Consider the following 24158-nt stretch of genomic DNA (forward strand, 5'->3'; position numbering starts at 1 on the left):
TCATGAATTACTTGTGGTGATAAAGCTTCACACATGTTTCTATTATTACCTTAATATCGACCTCCCCAAAAACAATAAATAGATTGTATTGCAGACACGAGGAAATCTGCAGATGCTGGAATTTCAAGCAACACACATCAAAGTTGCTGGTGAACGCAGCAGGCCAGGCAGCATCTCTAGGAAGAGGTACAGTCGACGCTTTGGGCCGAGACCATTCGTAAGTCCTGATGAAGGGTCTCAGCCCAAAACATAGAAACATAGAAAATAGGTGCAGGAGTAGGCCATTTGGCCCTTCAAGCCTGCAAGCCATTCAGTATGATCATGGCTGATCATCCAACTCAGAACCCTGTACCTGCCTTTTCTCCATATCCCCTGATCCCTTTAGCCACAAGGGCCATATCTAACTCTCTCTTGGTTGACTGTACCTCTCCCTAGAGATGCTGCCTGGCCTGCTGTATTCACCAGCAACTTTTATGTGTGTAGATTGTATTGCCTGGTTATTTTAGAGATGCATTAGCCTAGCACATTATTCTACCCACTGTTACAGCTCCATAACTAACTGTGTTCTCGTGTAATGACCTCCCACCACTTGGCTACAGCTACCTCTGCTCCATTGCTCCCATCTGCCTCGTGCCGAATCCCACTCCGATTCCCAATGAATGAGGTCATCTGCCTCGTGCCAAATCCCACTCCGATTCCCAACGAATGAGGTCAGGTGATACGTCTCTCACAGGGAGAGTGATTTGGAGATGTTGACCACAATTCACTGACTTTTACTCTAGGCTTGGGGAAGGAAAGGAACAGACGGTATGGGGAAGTATATAAATTGTCCTAGATTGGCACATGAATGTGAGGAAAATAGAAAGATATGGGCATTGCATAAGCAGAAGAGATTAGTTTAGTTGGTTGTTTGATTACTAATTTAATTGGTTTGACACAACATTGAGGGCCAGAGGCCCTGTTCCTGTACCGTACTGGGGTCTATGCTCTATTGGGGCGGGGGGGCAGGAATGGGACCATAAATTGGGAATTCCCATTCTTGTTGACCTAATGAAGCCACCTCCACTGACCTCCCCCTCCTGATTATCCCCAGTGTTGAGAACCCAGCCTCTCATGTCCCAGGACGGCTGCTGTGCTTGGCCTTTACGCTCATGACTGTGTGGCTAAGCACAGCTCCAATGCCATATTCACGTCTGCTGATGACACCACTGTTGTTGACCAAATCAAAGATGGTGGTCAATCAGCACAGAGGGGGGAGATTCACAATCTAGCTGCCTGGTGCCGTAACAACAACCTCTCACTCAGTGTCAGTAAGACCGAAGAACTGATTGTTGTCTTAAGGAAACCAGAAGTCCGAGACCAGACTGATTGGACGATCAGAGGGGGAGAGGGTCGGCAGCTTTAAGTTCCTCAGTGTTATCATTTCAGCGGACCCGTTCTGGGCCCAGCATGCAAGTACAATTATGAAGAGAGCACAGCAGTGCCTCTACTTCCATAGCAGTTTGCAAAGATTTGGTATGACATCTAAAATGTGACAAACTTTAATAAATGTGCAGTGGAGAGTATACTGACTGGTTGCATCATGGCCTGGTATGGAATCACCAATGGCCTTGAACAGAAAATCCAATAAAAAGTAGTGGATACAGGGCAGTCCATTTTGGGTAAAACCCTCCACAGTATTGTGCACATCAACACAGTGTGTTGTTGCAGGAAAGCAGCATCCATTATCCGGGACCCCCACCAACCAGGACATGCCTTCTTCTCACTGCTGCCATCAGGAAGAAGGTACAGGAGCCTCAGGGCTCACAACATCGGGTTCAGGAACAGTTATTACCCCTCAACCATAAGACTGTTGAACCAAAGGCGATAACTTCACTTGCCCATCACAGAACTGTTCCCACATACTAAGGACTCAAGGACTCTTCATCTCGTGTTCTCAATATTTTTTGCTTATTGATATATTTTTGTTCCTTTGTATTTAGAATCAGAATTAGGTTTATTATCACTGGCATGTGACATGAAATTTGTTAACTTAGCAGCAGCAGTTCAATGCTATACATAATCTAGCAGAGAGAGAAAAAATAGTAATAAGAATAAAATAAAGCATAAATAGTAAATCAATTACGTATATCGAATAGATTTTTTTAAATGTGCAAAAACAGAAATACTGTATATTTTTTTAAAAAGTGAGGTAGTGGCCAAAGCTTCAATATCCATTTTGGAATCAGATGGCAGAGGGGAAGAGGCTGTTCCTGAATGGCTCTGGGTTGTATATGGTGACATATATGAACTTTGATAACTCCTGCACTCGGACCCTCCACTAGCTGCTCCTACCTCGATGGAGATGACTGCAGTGGTTCAGAAACTCAGCAGTGTTTCACTGGCATTTGTCTTGAAATCTTTTGTGGCAGCAGTTCTTTGCAATGCATAATCAGTTTTAAAAAAATCATAAATCCCATATGTAAAGAGAGCCAAAAATAAACAAGAAAAAAATCTTATCCCTTGTTGGCTAATGTTTCCATCCTCCTTGTTCTCTCGAATATCTCAAGCCCCTCTCGCCCTCCCTGTAATCTCTTGTGCTTCTTTCTCTAATTCTACCTAATCTCTTTTCTTTCTCTCTCTCTCTCTCTCTCTCACACACACACACACACACACACACACACACTCACACACACTCACTCACACTCACTCACACACACACTCACACACACTGAGAAGGACTGCCGTTCTCAGCAGAGGACACTGTCTTTGCCTGAGGCAAACGCACCAGCCACGGGATCTGGACACTGCGCTGGTTGGACAATAATGCAGCAAGGACCCTGAGCTAAGCCACTTTAGAGCATATTCCTTTATTTGCGTTCTCTAAACCATGCATGCCTTGTCACTTGGTTAGCTGTCGGACGCATTGGCGGACTGAATGTTAGCAATTTCTCTATCAAACACTGGCACTTCTCTTCTAGTGTAATCTCCTCTGGGTATATCACACCCATCAGCTGTTTCTCCGGTAACTTGCTGATGCTGGAGTCGTTGAATGGCATGTAACCGGTCACTATTACATACAGAATGACCCCCATGCTCCAGATATCATACTTTTTGGGGTCGTAAGGGACCCCTAGAAGGACCTCGGGAGGGGAGTAGGCAGCAGAGCCACAGTAGGTGGTACTGAGTTCTGGGTATCCCTGACTCTTCCTCCCAAACCCAAAATCAGCCAACTTCACCTGCATCTGCTCAGTCAAAAGGATGTTCTCACATTTGAGGTCCCGATGGACAATGTCTCGTTCATGAAGGTACTTAATGGCCTTGGTGACCTGAGAGAACAAGCATTTGGCCTCCTGGCAGGAGATGCAGGTCCTGCGCTGGATGAGCTCCAGAAGATTTGTTGAGACCAGCTCCATGACGATATAAACATTTTCATTGAGAACCTCGATAAACTCAAACACTTGCACAATGTGAGGGTGTTTGATCCCTCTCAGAATGGCCATCTCCCTGGGCAAGAACTTGCTGGCAAAATCCTTTGGCACTTTCTTCGTATCGACCACTTTGATTGCTACATTATCACTGTACTTTTTTGAAGTGGCTTCTTTCACTTTGGAGTAACTGCCCTCTCCTATCGTCTTCCCTACTTTATAACCTAACCTCGCTAGTAGTTTGCTCCCCGACATGTTACACAGCCATCTTGTTAAGGCAATATCCCAATGTGCAGACCTGTCCTATCAATGGGCCTGCTGTAATAATTTGCTGTTGTGAAGTTTTCCCTGTGTCACATCTCATCCCCATCACCTTTTATAGACGTGTCCTGAAATGCTTTCAAAAAATGATTGGCTTCACTGTGCTGATAACTATGAAATGATTTGGCGCTTCAGGCTGTTGCCTTTTCCCCTTTGAGTTCATGGGAGGAACCCAGCTCCACACATTCCAAGACACAATCGAGCTTGCTGCTGCTTTGCAGAAAGACGTGTAAGGATGGAACCTGCACGCAGAAGGTCTTGTTGAGCCTTGTTTCCCATCGGGTGGGGGCAGTGTGAGGTGCTTCTGATCCTATCCATGACACTCAGTATTTATGAGGTCACCTCCAACATGGAGGTGTCAGGGGGCATGACCTGCTGTTGAGGTCAAAGGGCCAAACTGTCCTCTGGAAAGTATGTGCCAGTTGGATGAACCTTCATTCCTCCCGATTTCTAGTGGATGGCCATGAAGAAAGCCAGCTCGTTCCCTCCTGGATGACCTGGAAATGTTTATCAGAGGCCTCAACCACCTCTATGAATGGAACTTTCTGGAAAAGCATGACAAATATCTTGCCCTCAGTGACAATCCAAAAGGGAGGAAGGCCCATTGTGAAGATTAGAACCCCCTTTATTTCAAAAGAAGAACCCATTTGAAGATGTTATGTTGAAGCCAGGTGAAGCCAGAAGTTGCAGAATCCTTATGAGTTGAGCTAAGAAATCGCAGGGATAAAAGGACCCTGATGGCAGTTATTTATAGGCCTCCAAACATCTGCAGTGATGTGGACTACAAATTACAACAGGAAATAGAAAAGGCTTGTCAGAAGGGCAGTGTTATGATAATTGTGGGGGATTTTAACATGCAAGTGGATTGGGAAAATCAGGTCGGCACTGGATCTCAAGAGAGAGAATTTGTAGAATGTCTGCGAGATGGCTTTTTAGAACAGCTTGTTGTTGAGCCCACTAGGGGATCGGCTGTACTGGATTGGGTATTGTGTAATGAACCAGAGGTGATTGGAGAGATTGAGGTGAAGGAACCCTTAGGAGGCAGTGATCATAACATGATTGAGTTCACTGTGAAATTTGAAAAAGAGAAGCTGAAATCTGATGTGTCAGTATTTCAGTGGAGTAAAGGAAATTTCAGTGGCATGAGAGAGGAACTGGCCAAAGTTGACTGGAAAGGGACACTGGCCGGAAAGACAACAGAGCAGTGGCTGGAGTTTATGCGAGAAGTGAGGAAGGTGCAAGACAAGTATATTCCAAAAATGAAGAAATTTTCGAATGGGAAAAGGATGCAACCGTGGTTGACAAGAGAAGTCAAAGCCAAAGTTAAAGCAAAGGAGAGGGCATACAAGGAAGCAAAAATTAGTGGGAAGACAGAGGATTGGGAAGTTTTTAAAACCTTACAAAAGGAAACTAAGAAGGTCATTAAGAGGGAAAAGATGAACTATGAATGGAAGCTAGCAAATAATATCAAAGAGGATACTAAAAGCTTTTTCAAGTATATAAAGAGTAAAAGACAGGTACGAGTAGATATAGGACCAATAGAAAATGATGCTGGAGAAATTGTAATGGGAGATAAGGAGATGGCGGAGGAACTGAACGAGTATTTTGCACCAGTCTTCACTGAGGAAGACATCAGCAGTATACGGACACTCAAGGGTGGCAGGAAAGAGAAGTGTGAGCAGTCACAATTATGACAGAGAAAGTACTCAGGAAGCTGAATAGTCTAAAGGTAGATAAATCTCCCAGACCAGATGGAATGCACCCACGCGTTCTGAAGGAAGTAGCTGTGGAGATTGCGGAGGCATTAGCAATGACCGTTCAAAAGTCGATAGATTCTGGCATGGTTCCAGAACACTGGAAGATTGCAAATGTCACTCCGCTATTTAAGAAGGGGGCAAGGAAGCCAAAAGGAAATTATAGACCTGTTAGCTTGACATCGGTGGTTGGGAAGTTGTTGGAGTCAATTGTCAAGGATGAGGTTACAGAGTACCTGGAGGCATATGACAAGATAGGCAGAACTCAGCATGGATTCCTTAAAGGAAAATCCTGCCTGACAAACCTATTACAATTTTTTGAGGAAATTACCAGTAGGCTAGACAAGGGAGATGCAGTGGATGTTGTATATTTGGATTTTCAGAAGGCCTTTGACAAGGTGCCGCACATGAGGCTACTTAACAAGATAAGAGCCCATGGAATTATGGGAAAGTTACATATGTGGATAGAGCGTTGGCTGATTGGCAGGAAACAGAGAGTGGGAATAAAGGGATCCTATTCTGGTTGGCTGCCGGTTACCAGTGGTGTTCCACAGGGGTCCGTGTTGGGGCTGCTTCTTTTTACATTGTACATCAACAATTTGGATTATGGAATAGATGGCTTTGTGGCTAAGTTTGCTGACGATACGAAGAAAGGTGGAGGGGCCGGTAGTGCTGAGGAAACGGAGAGTCTGCAGAGAGACTTGGATAGATTGGAAGAATGGGCAGAGAAGTGGCAAATGAAGTACAATGTTGGAAAGTGTATGGTTATGCACTTTGGCAGAAGAAATAAATGGGCAGACTATTATTTAAATGGAGAAAGAATTCAAAGTTCTGAGATGCAACGGGACTTGGGAGTCCTCGTACAGGATATCCTTAAGGTTAACCTCCAGGTTGAGTCGGTAGTGAAGAAGGCGAATGCAATGTTGGCGTTCATTTCTAAAGGAATAGAGTATAGGAGCAGGGATGAGATGTTGAGGCTCTATAAGGCGCTGGTGAGACCTCACTTGGAGTACTGTGGGCAGTTTTGGGCTCCTTATTTAAGAAAGGATGTGCTGACGTTGGAGAGGGTACAGAGAAGATTCACTAGAATGATTCTGGGAATGAGAGGGTTAACATATGAGGAACATTTGTCGCTCTTGGACTGTATTCCTTGGAGTTTAGAAGAATGAGGGGAGACCTCATAGAAATATTTCGAATGTTGAAAGGCATGGACAGAGTGGATGTGGCAAAGTTGTTTCCCATGATGGGGGAGTCTAGTACGAGAGGGCCTGACTTAAGGATTGAGGGGTGCCCATTCAGAACAGAAATGCGAAGAAATTTTTTTAGCCAGAGGGTGGTGAATCTATGGAATTTGTTGCCACGGGCAGCAGTGGAGGCCAAGTCATTGGGTGTATTTAAGGCAGAGAGTGATAGGTATCTGAGTAGCCGGGGCATCAAAGGTTATGGTGAGAAGGCAGGGGAGTGGGACTAAATGGGAGAATGGATCAGCTCATGATAAAATGGTGGAGCAGACTCGATGGGCCGAATGGCCAACTTCTGCTCCTTTGTCTTATGGTCTTATGATCGATCAGATCTGGGTCTCGTTGGGGTTCCTGCATGATGCTCACCTATTTCAACCAGGCATTCACAGTTAAAGTGAAGCATGTTCACCTTGAAAACCCCTTTAGAGGGGGAAGCCCAACAGAGACGTTCCCAACCTTCTGAGATGTTTCCGAGAAACCTCAGTCGGCTGCCTCTCTCAACCTAGTTCACCGTTATTGTTTGGGCACGTTAGCTCATGGGACAGGAATAAACAGATACCCTTATCATTCACATCACATCGCTGCATCCAGTCTCAGAAGAGGCACACAGCACAGGACCCTCACGGCCCATCTCATCCAAGCAAACTGACAACCTGAGTGCACGCTTGGCTTTGAACATCCAACTTGTGAAGATGGGGTCAGAGATGGAACAGGGCCACAGTGCAGAGAGCAAGTTATAGAGAATACGTTTCTGTGATGGACACAAAGGCAAAGTAAGCCGAGATATTTGAAGCCGTTGGCTCCGTGAGTTATACAACTCATGTTCTCAGTATTCATTTTTATTTTGCACAATTTGTCTTCCTTTGCACATTAGTTGTTTGTCAGTCCTTCTATGTGTAGTTTTTCATAAATTCTGTTGTGTTTCATTAGTTTTTTGTAAATGCCCAGAAGAAAATGAATCTCAGGGTTGTATATGGTGACATATTTGTACTTAAATAGTAAATTTAGTTTGAACTTTGTGGGTCACTAAGTATAGTCTGCACAACTGAACTGGGTTGAACAGTTGAGCGTGTAGTCTCCAGATACATCCTACCCTTTGCTCCTGCACTGGATGGGGATTCTTAGGGTTCGAGCGCGTGACTGTGTGCCTAGGATTCATGAGGGTCGAGAAGCCGGGATGTTCCAGATAGAGTTGACTTAGAGAGGATGTTTTCTGTAGTGGGGGAGCTAGGAGCAGAGGGCACACACTCAGAGGGATGTTCATTTAGAACACAGATGAGGAGAAATTTCTTTAGCCGGACGATAGTGAATCTGAGGAATTCATTGTCACAGACAGCTGTGGAGGACAAGTCATTAGCTAGATTTAAAATGGAGGTTGATAGGTTCTTGATTAGTCAGTGCATCAAAGGTTATGGGGAGAAGACAGGAGAATGGGATTGAGAGGGATAATAAATCAGACGTGATAGAATGGCAGAGCAGATTTGATGGCTGAATGGCCTCATTCTGCTTCTATGTATTAGCGGGGAAGTGAGCAGAACCCGTTTTCTCAGTGAGAAGGGAAGGGGTGTATGTATGGTTAGTGTGCCATGTTTTCCATTGGACAGATGTACACGGATCCCAGGGGTGGTTCTCGCAGTGTGTGGGGCCCGATGGGAGGTGTTGGGGGCCAAAAATGTCAAAGGATGGCAACAGGTATGGGTGGGGAGAGAAGAGGCAATGGTCAAGGTCACGGGAGGCCACTCTGAAGAGTGCATACACACAAGAGCTTCTGCAGATGCTGGAAATCCACAGCATCACACACAAAATGCTGGAGGAGCTCAGCAGGCCGGGCAGCATCCATGGAAATGAATAAACAGCCAGCATCACGATGCGTAACGGTTAGCGCGATGCAGGGCATCGGAGTTTGCATTTCAGTTCCGGCGCCATCTGTACGAAGTGTGTGTGTTCTTTCTGTGTGCGCAGGGGTTTCCTCTCAAGTCCAAAGACGCGCGGGTTAGTAGGTTAACCGGTCATTGTAAGTTGTTCTGTGATTAGGCTCTAAATAAATAAAGGCCCTTCTTCAAGACTGAAATCGAAGAGGGAAGAGACCAGATGCGGGGAGCACGCTGGCAGATTACAGCTTAATAATAATTTGATAAATGAGCTCGTTCACTTTCAAAGGTTTAATTGAGAATGGTTTTAGATAGAGGTTGTTACATCCGTTACGGTAACGCTACGAGGAAACTAACGGTGATTGCTTGTGGGGTGTGGCCTCCTACTTGCCGTCCCTAACCCAGGCGTGTTTGACGATTTGGTGGGCAGCCGGTCGCTCGGTTGGGCTGAACTGCAGAAGCTCCTGGATTAGGCTTTGACACTTCTCCTCCAGGTGAACGTTCTCCGGGTAGACCACCCCTTTCTGTTGGCTCTTGGGCAGCTTGCTGATGTTTGAATCATCAAACGGCATGCACCCCGTCACTATCACGTAGAGGACGATGCCCACGCTCCAAATGTCATACTTCTTGGGATCATAAGGGACGCCCATGAGGACCTCCGGAGGGGCGTAGGCTGCCGAGCCGCAGTAAGTGCTGCTAAGGTGGGGGGAGCTATGGATTTTCTTCCCGAACCCAAAGTCGGTGATCTTCACCTGCATGTCCTCGGTTAGCAGGATGTTCTCACACTTGAGGTCGCGGTGGACAATCTTCCGCTCGTGGAGATACTTAACAGCGCAGGCAATCTGCGAGAAGAAGTGTCGGGCCTCGTGGTTCGGGATGTGGCCCCGGTTCTGGATCAGCTGCAGGAGATCGGTGGCAGCTTGTTCCATCACAATGTAGAGCTTCCCATTGCAGACCTCGATGAATTCAAAGACCTGCACAATATGAGGGTGTTTGATCCCTCTCAGGATGTCTAGCTCCCGCGGCAGGAATTTATCAACAAAATCCGGGGGAGCCTTTTTCCTGTCCACCACCTTTATAGCCACATTCTCCCTGTATTTCTTGCAAGTGCCCACTTTCACTTTGGAGTAACTACCTTCACCAATGGTTTTTCCAAGTTTGTACCCTAACTCTGCCAGAAACGTGTCTCCGGACATGGTGCATGGCCATGTTCCCCACCCCCCGCATGTTTTGAGGTAACAACGTTACGTGTGTAGCGGTTCACACGAGTGCTGTAACAATTTGTAATTGTGAAGTTTCCCGGGACATCATGAACCCTGCGGCCATTTATGGACATGGGCTCGGGAAATAAGTTTTCAACTCTTGAGAAACTCTGCGCCTTTTCTATTCTTGAGAATCTGTGCGGGGATTGTGGGGGTTTGACCGGAGGCTGGGCCGGAAGAACTGAACGATAGTTTCTTCGAAAGGTATAAACACAAGGGATTCTGCAGATGGGGGAAGTCTCGACCAACTCACACAAAATGCTGGAGGAGCTCAGCAGGTCCGGCAGCATCTATGGAGAGGAATATACATCGACTCTTTATCCCCTCTATTCATGCTGCTCGACCTACTGAGTTCCTCCAGCATTTTGTGTGTAGTGTTCTTAGGAAGGCAAAGTCTGAGGAAGTTTGGCATTGTCTTATGACCCTGTCACCTCAGGCCAGTGAATAACTCCAACATTTTGTGTCTCTGGATTTTGGGGGAAGCACCTCACACAAAGTAGAGTTTAAAAAAATATATAGATTAATTCCTCTTTTTGTTGTCTGCAGGCCGTGTGTTCAGGGTTAGCTGCCTTTGTTCATAACTAGCTCTCTACTATTCTCCAGATAACATTATTCATTTCATGTTCTTGACATTTATTCCTTATTATTTTTCCTTTTGTATTTGAACAGTTTGTCTTTTGCAAATTGGTTGTTTGTTCATCTCATTGGGTGAGGTCTTTCATTGATTCTATTGTGTTTCTTTGTACCTACTGTGAACGCCTGCAAGAAAATGAGTCTCAGGGTTGTATATGGTGGTCAGGAGGTTGGGTCAAATTGCGACTAAAGGTCCTGTATGGTGCTGCAGTGTTTTGCGTTCAGACTTTACCAAGTTGTTTTGTTGTTGCCCATACAGTCACCTGGTCTTTGCTTTGTTTCCTCTTCACGATTTACAATCTTACCCAGTTTTGTGTTCTCACCCTGTCTGACCACTGCTGTACAGTGGGGGGAATGGGGTTGAGAGTGATAATAAAGCAGCCATGATGGAATGGTGGAACAGACTCGATGGGCCAAACGGCCTAATTTTGCTCCTATGCCTTATGGAAGGGGACTTATACCGATCCCTCTGGTACTGTACTGATTACCACTGCCCCCTCTGAGAGGGAAAAAAAAACTTTATTCCTGTTTTCTTTCTCCTATTAACCAGTTCCCAACCTCTGCCAGTAAGTTACCCCAAAACCCAGAAGGTTTATTTCATGCGTCTACTTCTTATGTGGCACTTTGTCTAAAAATCTTTCGTCTCACTGATATTTACTAGGTATGTTTATAGCATCTTTTGTGGCAGAATCAGTTTCCTTTCCCCTGATACTGGGTAACCAATTCTACTCTCCGTTTTTAAATAGTGACTTTCCAATTTCCCATCTTCCGTGCCTTGGCATGCAGTCCTGATGAAGGGTCTCGCCCGCTGTTCATTTCTTTCCATAGACACCGCCTGACCTGCTTGGTTTCTCCACCGTTTTGCGAGGGGAGTATGACCCCCACCGGTCAGGCATGAGGAGCTCCTTTCCCCCGGTCGGAGACAGACTACCGCGCTCCCTACCACCAAACACGTCCCATCACGAAGCACCGGCAGCGTTACACCGCTTACTTTATAACTTGTGCCGTAAATGCACCTTATTGTTTGCGGAAATATTACTTCGTGTTAAATGTGTGAGTTACAGACAGTATATGTTCTGTGCGGCGCACCTCGGTCTGAACTTGAACTTCGTGTGACCCCGCGGGGAGAAACCAGAACAAAACCAAACCGCCCTCCCCTCTCTCCTCCGTCGTTCATTGCGCCGCAAGGCTGGAACCGGAAGTGAGTGCGTTTGGCAAGCGTTCCGCCGTACATAGGAACCAATCGGCCGTTTACGGAGACCCAGTGGGTGGGGAGAGGGGAAGGGAAAAGTGTTGCACAGCCGGCGGTGCTGAAGTCGGTGAAGGTGGCCGATTCGTCCAGCGGTTTGTCGAGGTACCGACCGCTCCCTCAACCCGGCCCGCCTCCCCGATCTCCCTCATCCCTCATCCTCCTCATCTCATCCCAACCCTGCCCGGCCCGCCTCCCCGATCTCCCTCATCCCTCATCCTCCTCATCTCATCCCAACCCTGCCCGGCCCGCCTCCCCGATCTCCCTCATCCCTCATCCTCCTCATCTCATCCCAACCCTGCCCGGCCCGCCTCCCCGATCTCCCTCATCCCTCATCCTCCTCATCTCATCCCAACCCTGCCCGGCCCGCCTCCCCGATCTCCCTCATCCCTCATCCTCCTCATCTCATCCCAACCCTGCCCGGCCCGCCTCCCCGATCTCCCTCATCCCTCATCCTCCTCATCTCATCCCAACCCTGCCCGGCCCGCCTCCCCGATCTCCCTCATCCCTCATCCTCCTCATCTCATCCCAACCCGGCCCGGCTTGAGCCTCCCCGATCTCCCTCATCCCTCATCCTCCTCATCTCATCCCAACCCTGCCCGGCCCGCCTCCCCGATCTCCCTCATCCCTCATCCTCCTCATCTCATCCCAACCCGGCCCGGCTTGAGCCTCCCCGATCTCCCTCATCCCTCATCCTCCTCATCTCATCCCAACCCGGCCCGGTTTGAGCCTCCCCGATCTCCCTCATCCCTCATCCTCCTCATCTCATCCCAACCCGGCCCGGCTTGAGCCTCCCCGATCTCCCTCATCCCTCATCCCTCATCCTCCTCATCTCATCCCAACACGGCCATGCCCACCTCCCCGATCTCCCTCATCCTCCTCATCTCATCCCAACCCTGCCCGGCCTCCCCGATTTCACTCATCCCTCATTCCCCCTTATCCCATCCTGGCCCTTTCCTCACCTCGACCTTCCATTCCTCTGCAACTTGAAGCTGTGGTAGACTCGATTAAGCTATATGAGGGGTGGGGGTGGGAGGTGTCTGAAATATATATCCATCCTGAAATGTTTGAAGAAAGATGTTACATACCTATCCTAGTTAAATCTTAAACATTCTTTAAAAAAAAGTAAAAAATATTAAAATTTCGTTCCTGTACATTGAGTGTGAAATTTTATCACAGTTGCCGAAAGTGAAGTTCTGGAAGAATGGCGAGCAGACGAATTACTCAGGAGACGTTTGATAGTGTAGTGCGAGAAAACATGATTGAGTTTGAGATGGAACCAGAGGAGGCTTTGAAAGAGGCAATACAACAGTTTGAATCACAAGGTAGGTGAAGTCTTTATCCTGACATTCCCTGTTTTGAATCCCTTCTCCTCTTTGGAGATATCAAATGCACTTTGGGTGTTCAGCATGGCCATTCAGAGTTTCCACATCTCTGCCACCTTAATTGTTCACCCACTCCCACCCTGACCTGTCAGTGCCCTCCTGCACTGTGGAAGAACCCATCACCCTCCACTCTGGCTGTTTATAGAGTTTGGAACTTAGTAACATAAGAACATAAGAAATAGGAGCAGGAGTAGGCCATCCAGCCCATCGAGCCTGCCCTCCATTCAATAAGATCATGGCTGATCTGTCCGTAAACTCAGCTCCATCTACCTGCCCTTTCCCCATAACCCTTAATTCCCCTACTATGTAAAAATCTATCTAACTGTATCTTAAATATATTTAGTGAAGAAGCCTCAACTGCTTCCCCGGGCAGAGAATTCCACAGATTCACCACTCTCTGGGAAAAACAGTTTCTCCTCATCTCCGTCCTAAATCTTCTCCCCTGAATCTTGAGGCAATGTCCCCTAGTTCTAGTCTCACCTACCAATGAAAACAACTTTCCTACTTTTATCTATCCCTTTCAAAATTTTGTATGTTTCTATAAGATCCCCTCTCATTCTTCTGAATTCCAGAGAGTATAGTCCCAGGCGATTCAATCTCCCCTTCATCTCTGGAATCAACCTGGTGAACCTCCTCTGCACTGCCTCCAAAGCCAGTATATCCTTCCTCAAGTATAGAGACCAGAACTTGATTTCAAAGTTAACAATTTCAGGGAACCCTGTTCATTTTCGAACTATCTGGTTGTTGTGTGATACTGACTCCCATGTGGCCTTCTCAACTCCCAGTTATGTGCCATTTCATATTCCCTCACCAACCTATTTGTCCCCTAACCTCTCCAGTGCCAGAGTGCAGAGGAACAACTCCTTATATAACATCTGAATTGTCTACAAGCCAGTGGTGTAAACATTGAATTTTCCACTTTCAGTGCTCTTTCCTACTTTTTTCTTTCTCTGCTTCCTGCTCATCTTCTCATTTTTGTTCCCTTTCCAGTACCCCACCTCCCATTTTTGGCCCTTCCTACCGCCAGGTTCCACCCACCCACCCACCACCTCCACAGTTCACCCACTCTATCTCTCCTCCATCTGGTTCTGTCCTTTAATGGTTCCCATTATCACTTTTTACTTAGTTTCCAGATTTCAGGACATGTGGCCCACTTATCTGTATCGGCACCTTCCTCCTCACCTCCCTACAACTCCATGTGCTTCTTCCTCCCACAGCTACCTGTCCGCATCTTCGGACTCCACCTCACCTCTCCCCACCTGGCTCCTTCAGCCCTCCTCTGCCCACTTATCAGCTACAGACCCTGTCTCGCTCCTCCTGCCCTCTCCTTTGCTGCACCCTTCACACCTGATGCAGGGTCTTCATCTGAAACCTCAACAATTTATTTTCCCCCTCCAGAGGCTGCTCAATCCACCGAGTTCCTCCAGCAGTTTGACCAGTAAGGTTGACTTAGTTTTTTCTCTGTAAACTAGTACATCTGGACCTGCTGGGCATTACCTACAGCTCTGCATCTCACAGTTCTTTCCTGTTCCTCTGTTGATGTTCTCCTTCTAACCACCTCCTTTAATTTATCGACTAGCTGGCCATCAAGAGCTTCACACCACAGCAGCTCAAGTTTAAGTTTATTTTATTGTCATTCAGCCCTACATATGTATGTCTGAGTCTGAGGCCTCCTTCGGTCAGAGTTGACCATAGATATTGAATCCTAGCTGTCCAGATACGTAAGCCAGGGCAGTACGATATGGAGAGCGAGCTGTTGCCCATGTAGCAAGCTCCCCCTCTCCACGCATCTGATGAACCCAAAGGAGTGACGGAGACCAATACAGTTTGGCACCAGCAGCATCACAGGAGTTGCCAGTCAACATTGTACTCAATGTAGAATTGCTTTAGGGGCTCCAGCTCCGGATTTTTCCCTCAGGGTTTACTCCTGAAGCTTTCCCCATGAGTGGGTATAGCCACAAGGCAGTGGAGGTTTGAGACCAAAGTTTTCCTTCTTCCAGATAAGCTGCCAGTCACGGCTGATGAGCCCTATCTGCCTGAAGCGACTGGTTTTAAGGCACCACTGACCCGCCTTTGTCCCTTCCCCTGTCAGTAGAAACAGTTCCACCGGGCCTTGTAGCTAAACCAGATGTGAAGGCCAGTAGCCGGACTTGGTTGTCAGAGGTGTATGCCATTGGGAGCATTTAATAGGTAGTGCGAGCTTGTCCCCATTACCACCCCCAGCTAGAACAACCTTGAGGAACCGCATGTATCCTGCCAAGCGAAACAATGTTGCTCCAGACCAAGGTACACAACACAGTACATATAACTTACACACAACACAAAGTAATTATACCACAAATAAATTCACAAATAATGAACCCCCCCGTCTTTCTTCCCAGACCTCCTGTCCCATGATCCTCTCGTATCCCCTTCTGCCTATCACCTGTCCAGCTCTCGGCTCCATCCCTCCCCCTCCTGTCTTCTCCTATCATTTTGGATCTCCCCCTCCCCCTCCAGCTTTCAAATCCCTTACTCACTCTTCCTTCAGTTAGTCCTGACGAAGGGTCTCGGCCTGAAACGTCGACTGCGCCTCTTCCTATAGATGCTGCCTGGCCTGCTGCGTTCACCAGCAACTTTGATGTATGTTGCTTGAATTTCCAGCATCTGCAGAATTCCTGTTGTTCACAAATAATGAGGTGAATTTATGACTCGTTAAAAAGTAAACAGTATGATGTTACCTGCACTTCATACATGGTGAGACCTAGGTGGTGGCAGGGAGTTCAGTAGAAGAAGCTGTTTTCCAACCTAACAGTTCTTGTCCTTGTGCTGCGGTACCTCCTGGCTGATGGTAGGAGGTCAAAGAGATTGTTAGACAGGTGGGAAGGATCATTGACAATGCTAAGGGCCCTGTGTATACAGCACACCTGATAAATGTCTCTAATGGTGGAAGAGAGACTTCTCAGCAGTCCTCGCAACTCTTTGTAGTCCCAATGATCCTCTTAGCAGCCCCTCACAATCCTGATGGTCCTTTCAGCAGTCCTTGCAATCCTTGTCAGATGCCTTGTGGTTCAAATCACAGTCAGGACACTCAGATGTCCTGCAAAATTAGTTAGAATGGGGGTGAGGGCGGTGTCTCAATCTCCCGAGGATGTGAAGATGCTCCTGGTCTCACCTTATCAGAAATCCTCCAGTATTTCCAGGGTCTGATTATGGTGATCCTGATGATGGTCTTATTAGGATCAGTTTTCTGCTCAAGCGCATTCTTCTACTTCAAGATGTCTTGCCAGGCATTGTTTCTCTTATACCATCCACTGTAGCTCGAGGGCTCTGCTCCCTTTCAACCCAACCGTCTCACTGTACTCACAGTGCTCCCTTTAGAATCACCAAGTGCCACTTTCCCAAGCTCCTAAGTTCACCAGGGTTCTCTTTTCTGCTCCCACAAACTCACTCAGTTCTGCAGAATATTGATTGTACCACTGTGCGAATCAGAATCAGGTTTAATATCATATGTTGTGAAATGTGTTGTTTTACACAGCAGTATATTGAATACATTAGTTATAATTTTAAAATAATACTACAAATCACAATAAGAACTGTATGTAAAAAATCAAATTAAGTGAGTTGTGCAAAAAAAATAGGGAGGTCATGTTTATGGGTTCGTTGTCTGTTCAGAAATCTGACGGCTGATCCCGAAATGTTGAATGTGTGTCTTCAGGCTCCTGTACCTCCTCCTTGATGGTAGCAAAGAGAAGAGGCGTGTCCTGTAACATGTAAAATTGAAATGAAAGTATCAGGATGTTAATATGATTAACAACCAATATTCTAGAACATCTGCTATGCAGGCATTATAAAGACCCAGGTTTGTCCGATTATTTTTGTGTTTTCCCTTTGTTCTATCCAGCCCCACCTTGCCCTGCCTGTAATTTCTTCCTTCACCTCCCCCCATCTTATTTTGGCATCTTTCCCCTTCCTTTCCAGTCCTGATGGAGGGTCTTGGCCCAAAAACGTCGACTGTTTATTCATTTCCATACGTGCTGCCTGATCTTCTGAGTTCCTCCAGAATTTTGTGTGTGTTGCTCTGGATTTAAAACAAACTTATTTTCTCTCTTTACTAGATATGATGAATTAGCTTCTCTTTCAATAGATGCTACATGACCTGAGTGTTTCTTTGTTTTTATTTCAGATTTTCATCATCTGATGTTGATAAAGTCATTGAGTTTACTGTCATGTGTGGAAATCAGTAAAGAACACAATTAGAACAATAATAAGCCTATTTCAGTGCAAAGTTATCAAAGTGTTCACTCTGTTGCTAAACTGGTTTAGGGTTTTGCCAGCTTGTTCAAGCACCGAATGGTTGAAGATATTGCTGGTGGTGTGGGACATCAGGTTCAGATTCAGTACCTCCTACCCAACGGGAGCTTTGAGAAGGCGACATGGGATCTTTGCTGGATGTTGCCTTCTGTAGATACTGGTGGTGGGGAGGGGTGAGCCTGTGATGTACTGGGTAGAGTGCAGTTTCTTACATTATATTTCAATGGACATACCAGACACGATACAACCAAACAGCTTTCAATGTTCAGGGCAGAGTGATTGAACAAATACCCATTGGGCCAGACGCAAACTGCCTCTATGCTGGAACCTTTAATTTCCTTTATCTCCCTCCAGGAGTTGATCTTGTCAACGTGGTGAAAACTGTGCAGAATTTTTCATCTGATGATAGCAACCAGAAGCACCATGTCCTACAGGTAAGAGAGTATGCACAAAGAGCACGTTTCACCTGTGATTTAAATAAACCCATTGAATGTTTAAAAAACTTACACTTGGTAAATGTTCTTGTGCCAGCTTTTCCTTTTCTAAAATTAAAATTTAATAAAATAAATTACCTCACCAACCTGTCCCACCCAAATATCTGACTACCAGTCACCCAGGAACAATTTTATCACTGCCCAGTCTGGTTTAAAACATTTATCTTCAACACTCCAGCTGCTGCATCATCACTAGTTGCCTTTCCATTGTTAATTAACAATTATACGTATACGATAGATATATGTATCTGCATCTACCACCACTCCTGGTAGCACTTTCCACACTTCTTCCACTCAGTGTTTTTAAAAAAAAAAATCTACCTCTGACATTCTCTCCCCCCACCCCGCACTGCTCCAATCACCTTAAAATTATATCCCCTCGTATTAGCCATTCCTGCCCTGGACAAATTTCTCTGGCTGTCCACTCTATGCCTTTTATCCACATCTACATCTCTATCAAGTCAGTCTCGTACATGTTCATATCCTGTTGGTAAAGTTTCTCTCTGCAATCAGACTGCTGTGGTCTGAGTTGGTAATTGCATCCCTTACTACTGCAACCACATCACTTTGTTCCCTCTTTGCCCTCTTCAGTGATCCTGTTTGTTTGTTTATTTATTAAGAAATACAGCCTGATGAGCCCCACTGCCCGGCGACCCACCTGGTTAACCCTAGCCTGAACACAGAACGATTTCCAATGACTCATTAACCTACTGACCAGTACATCTTTGGACTGTGGGAGGAAACCCACGGACTCTTCAATGAAGACAACCTTTCCGGCCTCTCTCACCTCTTCTCCTCACCTGCAGATCACCTCTCCCTGGTGCCTCTCCTTCTTCCCTTTCATTCATGATCCACTGTCCTCTCTTATCAGACTCTTTATCTAGTCCTTCTGGATTCTTACTTCAGCTTTCCTCCCTCACCCACTTGCTTCGAGCTTGTCCACCTTTACTTCCCTCCATCTTATTCTGGTATCTTCCTCCTTCCTTTCCTGTCCTGATGGAGGGTCTCAGACTGAAACACCGCGACTGCTTATTCCTCTCTATTGATGCAGGCTGACCTTCTGAGCTCCTCCAGCATTTTGTGTGTGAACCTCTTCATTAGCCTCCATTGCCTCTCTTCTGTGATGATAATACTTGATTATCCTGCCTACACCAACCTGCATGTGCTATAAGACCATAAGATATAGGAGCAGACTTAAGCCATTTGGCCCACTGAGTCTTTTCCGCCATTTCATTATTGTTGATCCATTTTCCCTCTCAGCTCCAATCTCCTGCCTTCCCTGCGTAATCTTTGACGCCCTGATTAATCAAGAACCCATCAAACTCTGCCTTAAGTATAACTCAATGGTGTGGTCTGCACAGCAGTCTATGGCCAAGAAATCCACAGATTCACCACTCTATGGCTAAAGAAATTCCTCCTTATCTCCATTTTAAAAGACGCCCCTTTATTCTGAGACGGTCTTCTCTGGTCCTAGACTCTCCCACCGTAGGAAACATTCTCTCCGCGTCCACTCTATCAAGCCCTTTCACCATTTGATAGGTTTCAATTCAGTCACCTCTCATTTTTCTGAATTCTAGTGAATACAGGCCCAGAGTCATCAGGCACTCTTCATATGGCAAGACATTCAATCCTGGAATCATTTTTGTGAACCTTATTTGAATCCTCTCCAGTGTCTGCACATCCCTTCTAAGATAAGGGGCTGAAAACTGCCCACAATGAGGTGTCACTAGTGCTTTAAGAAGCTTCAACATTACATCCTTACTTTTATATTCTAGTCCTCTCGCAATGAATATTAACATTGTATTTGCCTTCCTCACCATCGACTCAACCTATAAAATTAACTTTTAGGGAATCTTGCATGAGGATTCCCAAGTCGTTTTGCATCTCAGATTTTTGAATTTTCTACGCTTTGAATAGTCTACCCATTCATTTCTTCTACTGAAGTGCATGACCATACACTTCCCAACGCTGTATTCCGTCTGCCATTTCTTTGCCCATTCTCCTAATCTGTCTTAGTCCTTCTGTAGCCTCTCTACTTCCCCACAACTACCTGTCCCTTCAACTTTGTATTGTCCACAAACTTGGCCACTCAGACTTTTCATTATCTTGATCTTCCCCTCCAGTTACTCATCCATTGTCAGCCTCTGCTGTGCCTCAGAGGTTCCAGGGTCAAACCAAGCTCCTCTTGATTTTAAACTCGTGTGTGTGTGTGTGTGTGTGTGTGTGTGTTATACACACACATGACTTCTGCACAGTAGAGTCATAGAGAAGTACAATACAGAAGTGGGCCCTTCAGCCCATCTAGTCTATGCTAAAATCATGGACTGTAGTAATTTTATATATTGAACTGACTGTTGCTGCAAAACAAAAACAAATTTCATGATCAATGTGAGTGATGATAAACCTGATTCTGATATGGGTCTGTTGTGGACTGAGAGCGCAAAGGAAGCAGGAGGAGGAGAATCATGGTTGGGAAAAGGGGAAAGGAAAAGGGAGGGAGTGGAAAGCACCAGAAAGACATGCTGTAATGAACAATAAGCCAATTGTTTGGAATCAAATGACCTTACCTGGTGTCTCAGGGCTGGGTGTGTCTGTACCCACGCCACCCTCACTCCTGGCACTCCTTCTTTACCACCTGTCTGCAGTGCTGGAAAGTGTCAGTAACATGTCCCGCTCATGGACTGTTTGTCCCACTCCCGTTGTGGAGGAGGCTATGTAGCATCCATGCCAGGACCAGCATACTCAAAAGCAGTTACTTTACCCAAGTAGTAAATCTGATCAACACCTCCACCCACTAACCCACCTCTACATTCGCAACCACTGCTGCTTTATCATTGCCTGTCGGTTACCTGATGTACAGACACTCCTCTACCTAGTGCCATTTTCTGGACATACGATCAATCTATGTGTATAAGCTGTTTTATGTATTTATATTTATTGTGTTTTTTGTGTTGCATTGGATCCAGAGTAACAGTTATTTCGTTCTCTGGAAATTACATTAAACAGTCTTGAATCTTGAGATCTGAAATGTATACAGTGCTTTGAGGTGCTTGAATAGAACATAAAACACTATTTGATTGCATATTCATTTGCACATTGACACCATCATCCTTTGTGTTTTCCATAAAAAGCTGAGGGCATTGGGGATTATAGAATTCCTTTCCTAATCATTTCCAACTCTCTGTTATCAGATGTGCCCTAAAGTGGTTTTGTTGACTCTTTCCTCTGTCAAATTTTATTGGCAAGTTCTGTGACAAGTTTTTGTAAGATTGGCTTTATTTATTATGTCGAAACATTGAAACGCAGAGTGAAATGCATTGTTTGCGCCAATGACCAGCGCAGTCCAAGGATGTGCTGGGGATAGCCTACAAGTGTCGCCCGGCTTCTGGCACCAACACAGCATGCCCACAGCTTACTGCCTCTCACCTGAACGTCTGTGGAACATGGAAGGAAACCAGAGCTTCTGGAGGAAAGTGGTCATGGGAAGAACAGACGAACTCTCTACAGACAGTGATGCCAATTGAACCTGGGTTGGTGGCGCCGTCGTATCCGACAATGACAGTGAAACCTGTGCGGGAGAGCTTTGAAAGTGAAAAGGCCATTGCACTGGGGTGGTGCTGCTCTCTCGATGTCCGAAGTCTGGGTCCAGTGGTACAAGTAGTCGTCACAAATGGGGTCTTCCTTATACATGTTGTATGGAAGTGTCCAGGGGTTTTTGGTTTGTGGGGGAAGGTTACCAGTACTCTTACAGAACTAAGAGGTACAATTACCAATGGACCCCGCTGTACATCTTCTAAGTGATGACTCCCACCTTTCCCTTATGCAGAAAACATGCAAAATCTGGCTGGCAGGCCTGACTGCAGCTAAGAAGATTGTAGTCCAGCGTTGGAAACCTCCCCATGATATTTCAAATACTCACTGGCTTCAGAGCTTTTTGGTCATTTCTTACCTGGAACTTTCATCAGCAAGAGTAAATGATGCACGGCCAAACACAATCTTAATGTGGACAAATTTGATATCTAACTTAAAAGATCTTTTGTTAAAATAGGAATACTTTGTGTATGTACTACACAGTTGATTGGTGGAGGGGAGAGGGATGGGGGAGAGAGGTGTGGAGGGGGGATGGTGTTGAAGGTTGGGGGTTGGCTAGGTTAAACAGTCAAAATGTAATTGGCAACTGGTTGTATTGAATGTAATTTGTTGGTGTTGCAATAAAAAACATAATAAAAAAAACAAATGGGGTCTTCCTTGGTTGACTACTTTTGTGCCTTGCTATGTTTCCACGAAGTATTGCAAAACTGCTTTTTTGGCCATTGGATCTCACTGTAGATCTCATCTGCCCAGTCCACCAGAGCTGACTTCATATTTAGAACAGGCATATCCTGGTCTCACTAGGGTATGAGGCCACCGGCTACCCTCACCTGGTATAGCCCACCTGTCAAAGCAGTGTACCAGCATGTTTCTGCTGTCACAGTACATGCAAACAGCTACTTGGAGCCACAGCTGAGAGCTGAATGTCTGGTGGGGACCAAAGCTGAGTGAGCTGCCCAGGAATGGACATAGCAAGCCCCTTCACCAGAGGTGATACCCCTCCCTGGATACCCCATGCACCCCAGTAGCATTACACTAACTGCTGTGCTATTGTGCCATCCCATATTATGATAGTAGTTCTTTATAAGCACAAGTTGTTTCTGAGTTATCAATTGATGGATTGTGTGTTTATAGGTACTGGATGCTCTTCAGAAAGCTCTGGATATGTTGGCTCTTGATGAAATGGAGGAACACCTGACTCATTTTACTGAACAGTGCAGCCTCAATTTTGCTCACCGCCATCTGGCCGCTGAGAAGTCTGCCTACTCCACGGTGCTGTCCTCCTGCAGAACAATGATGTCCGATGGTCAGCGCCTGCTGAAGGGAGTCCAGGGCTTGGCTGCTCTTCTGGACGGTCAGCCGGACCTCCTGGACTTGGAGGGCCAGCACCTGCTCCTGGACATTTTAAAGCAGCATCAGGAGCTGGCCGCTCTGAATGCGGCCACCTTCCGTGCCATCCATCACAGCTGCCTGAAGCACGAGCAGAACCGGCAAGACCTGGTGCAGCGCGGCGTGCTGCCACTGCTGACTGGTGCTATCGTCAGGCATGGCACCAGTGCTGACGTGGTCAGAGAGGCGGCTGGTGTCCTGAGGGTCATGACCTATGACGATGACATCCGAGTGCCCTTTGGCCACGCCCATGATCACGCAAAGATGATAGTAATGGAGAACAATGGACTTCGGGTCATCATCGAAGCTGCAAAAGGTTCCGGTACTAATTCACCTATTGAATCAGAATCAGGTTTAATATCACTGACGAAAGTCGTGAAACTTTTTGTTCTGTGGCAGCAGTATATTGCAATACATAGTAAAAGATTATAAATTAGGAAAGGTATGCAAATTTAGAGCAGAACAGTGATTTAGTATGTTTGAGTTCCTTGTCCATTCAGATGTGCTCAATATCATTTATTTATTGTTATTATTTTGTTTTTTCTTTTATATTTGCACAATTTGTTGTACAACATTAGAGACAAACAACCAATGTGCTAAAGACAACAAACTGGGCAAATACAAAAGAAAAAAAAAGTAATAAATACCGAGAACGTGAGATGAAAGATGGAAGTCTTTGAAAGTGAGTTCATTGGTTGTGGGAACATTTCAATGACGGGCAAGTGAAGTTATCCCCTTTGGTTCAATAGCCTAATGGTTGAGGGGTAATAACTGTTTCTGAACTTGGTGATATGGTTCCTGAGGCTCCTACATCGCTTTTCTTTTGGCAGAATGAGAAGAGAGCTGGCTAGGGGTGTGGGGGGTCCTTGATAATGGATGCTGCTTTTCTAGAACAGCGTTTTGTGTAGATGTGCTTAATGGTGTGGAGGACTTTACTGGTGATGGACTAGGCCATATCCACTGCTCTTCGTGGGTTTTTCCATTTAAGGGCATTGGTATTTCTATACCAGGCTGTGCTGCAACCAGTCAATATCTGTCCACTGCACTTCTATAGAATTTTATGCAAAACTTTTAGATGTCATGCCAAATCTTTGCAAACCTCTAAGGAATTAGAACTCCTGCCATTTTTTTCTTTGTAATTGCATTTATGTGCTTGGCCCACGACAGATCCTCTGAAATGATAACACCCAAGAATTTAAAGTTGCTGACACTCTCCACCTCTGATTCCTCAGTGAGGACTGGCTCATGGACCTCCGCTTTCCTCCTGA

The 24158-nt window shown here is 45.9% G+C and overlaps 3 protein-coding genes across 4 annotated transcripts in view; 1 reads left to right on the forward strand and 2 right to left on the reverse strand.

The window, feature by feature from the left end:
• Positions 1-2849: 2849 nt before the first annotated feature.
• LOC134337245 (testis-specific serine/threonine-protein kinase 6-like) lies at positions 2850-3662 on the reverse strand. The gene has a single exon (XM_063032095.1). It carries the CDS (start codon positions 3660-3662, stop codon positions 2850-2852), a length of 813 nt encoding a protein of 270 aa, XP_062888165.1.
• Positions 3663-8977: 5315 nt separating this feature from the next.
• LOC134337246 (testis-specific serine/threonine-protein kinase 6-like) lies at positions 8978-9790 on the reverse strand. Its single transcript, XM_063032096.1, has one exon. It carries the CDS (start codon positions 9788-9790, stop codon positions 8978-8980), a length of 813 nt encoding a protein of 270 aa, XP_062888166.1.
• A 1984-nt stretch (positions 9791-11774) lies between these two features.
• Positions 11775-24158, forward strand: part of armc6 (armadillo repeat containing 6) — a 28855-nt gene continuing 16471 nt past the window's right edge. Inside the window, exons 1-4 of one of the 2 annotated variants that reach the window (XM_063032760.1) lie at positions 11775-11843; positions 12918-13063; positions 17771-17850; positions 22636-23212. In XM_063032760.1, the coding sequence (XP_062888830.1) occupies positions 12943-13063; positions 17771-17850; positions 22636-23212 (778 nt within the window). In that variant the 5' untranslated portion in view covers positions 11775-11843; positions 12918-12942. The remainder of the gene's footprint in view (positions 11844-12917; positions 13064-17770; positions 17851-22635; positions 23213-24158) is intronic. The other variant, XM_063032761.1, reaches the window with a different exon arrangement.

Source organism: Mobula hypostoma, chromosome 24, assembly GCF_963921235.1.
Source record: "Mobula hypostoma chromosome 24, sMobHyp1.1, whole genome shotgun sequence".
In the NCBI taxonomy this organism is placed as follows: Eukaryota; Metazoa; Chordata; class Chondrichthyes; order Myliobatiformes; family Myliobatidae; genus Mobula; species Mobula hypostoma.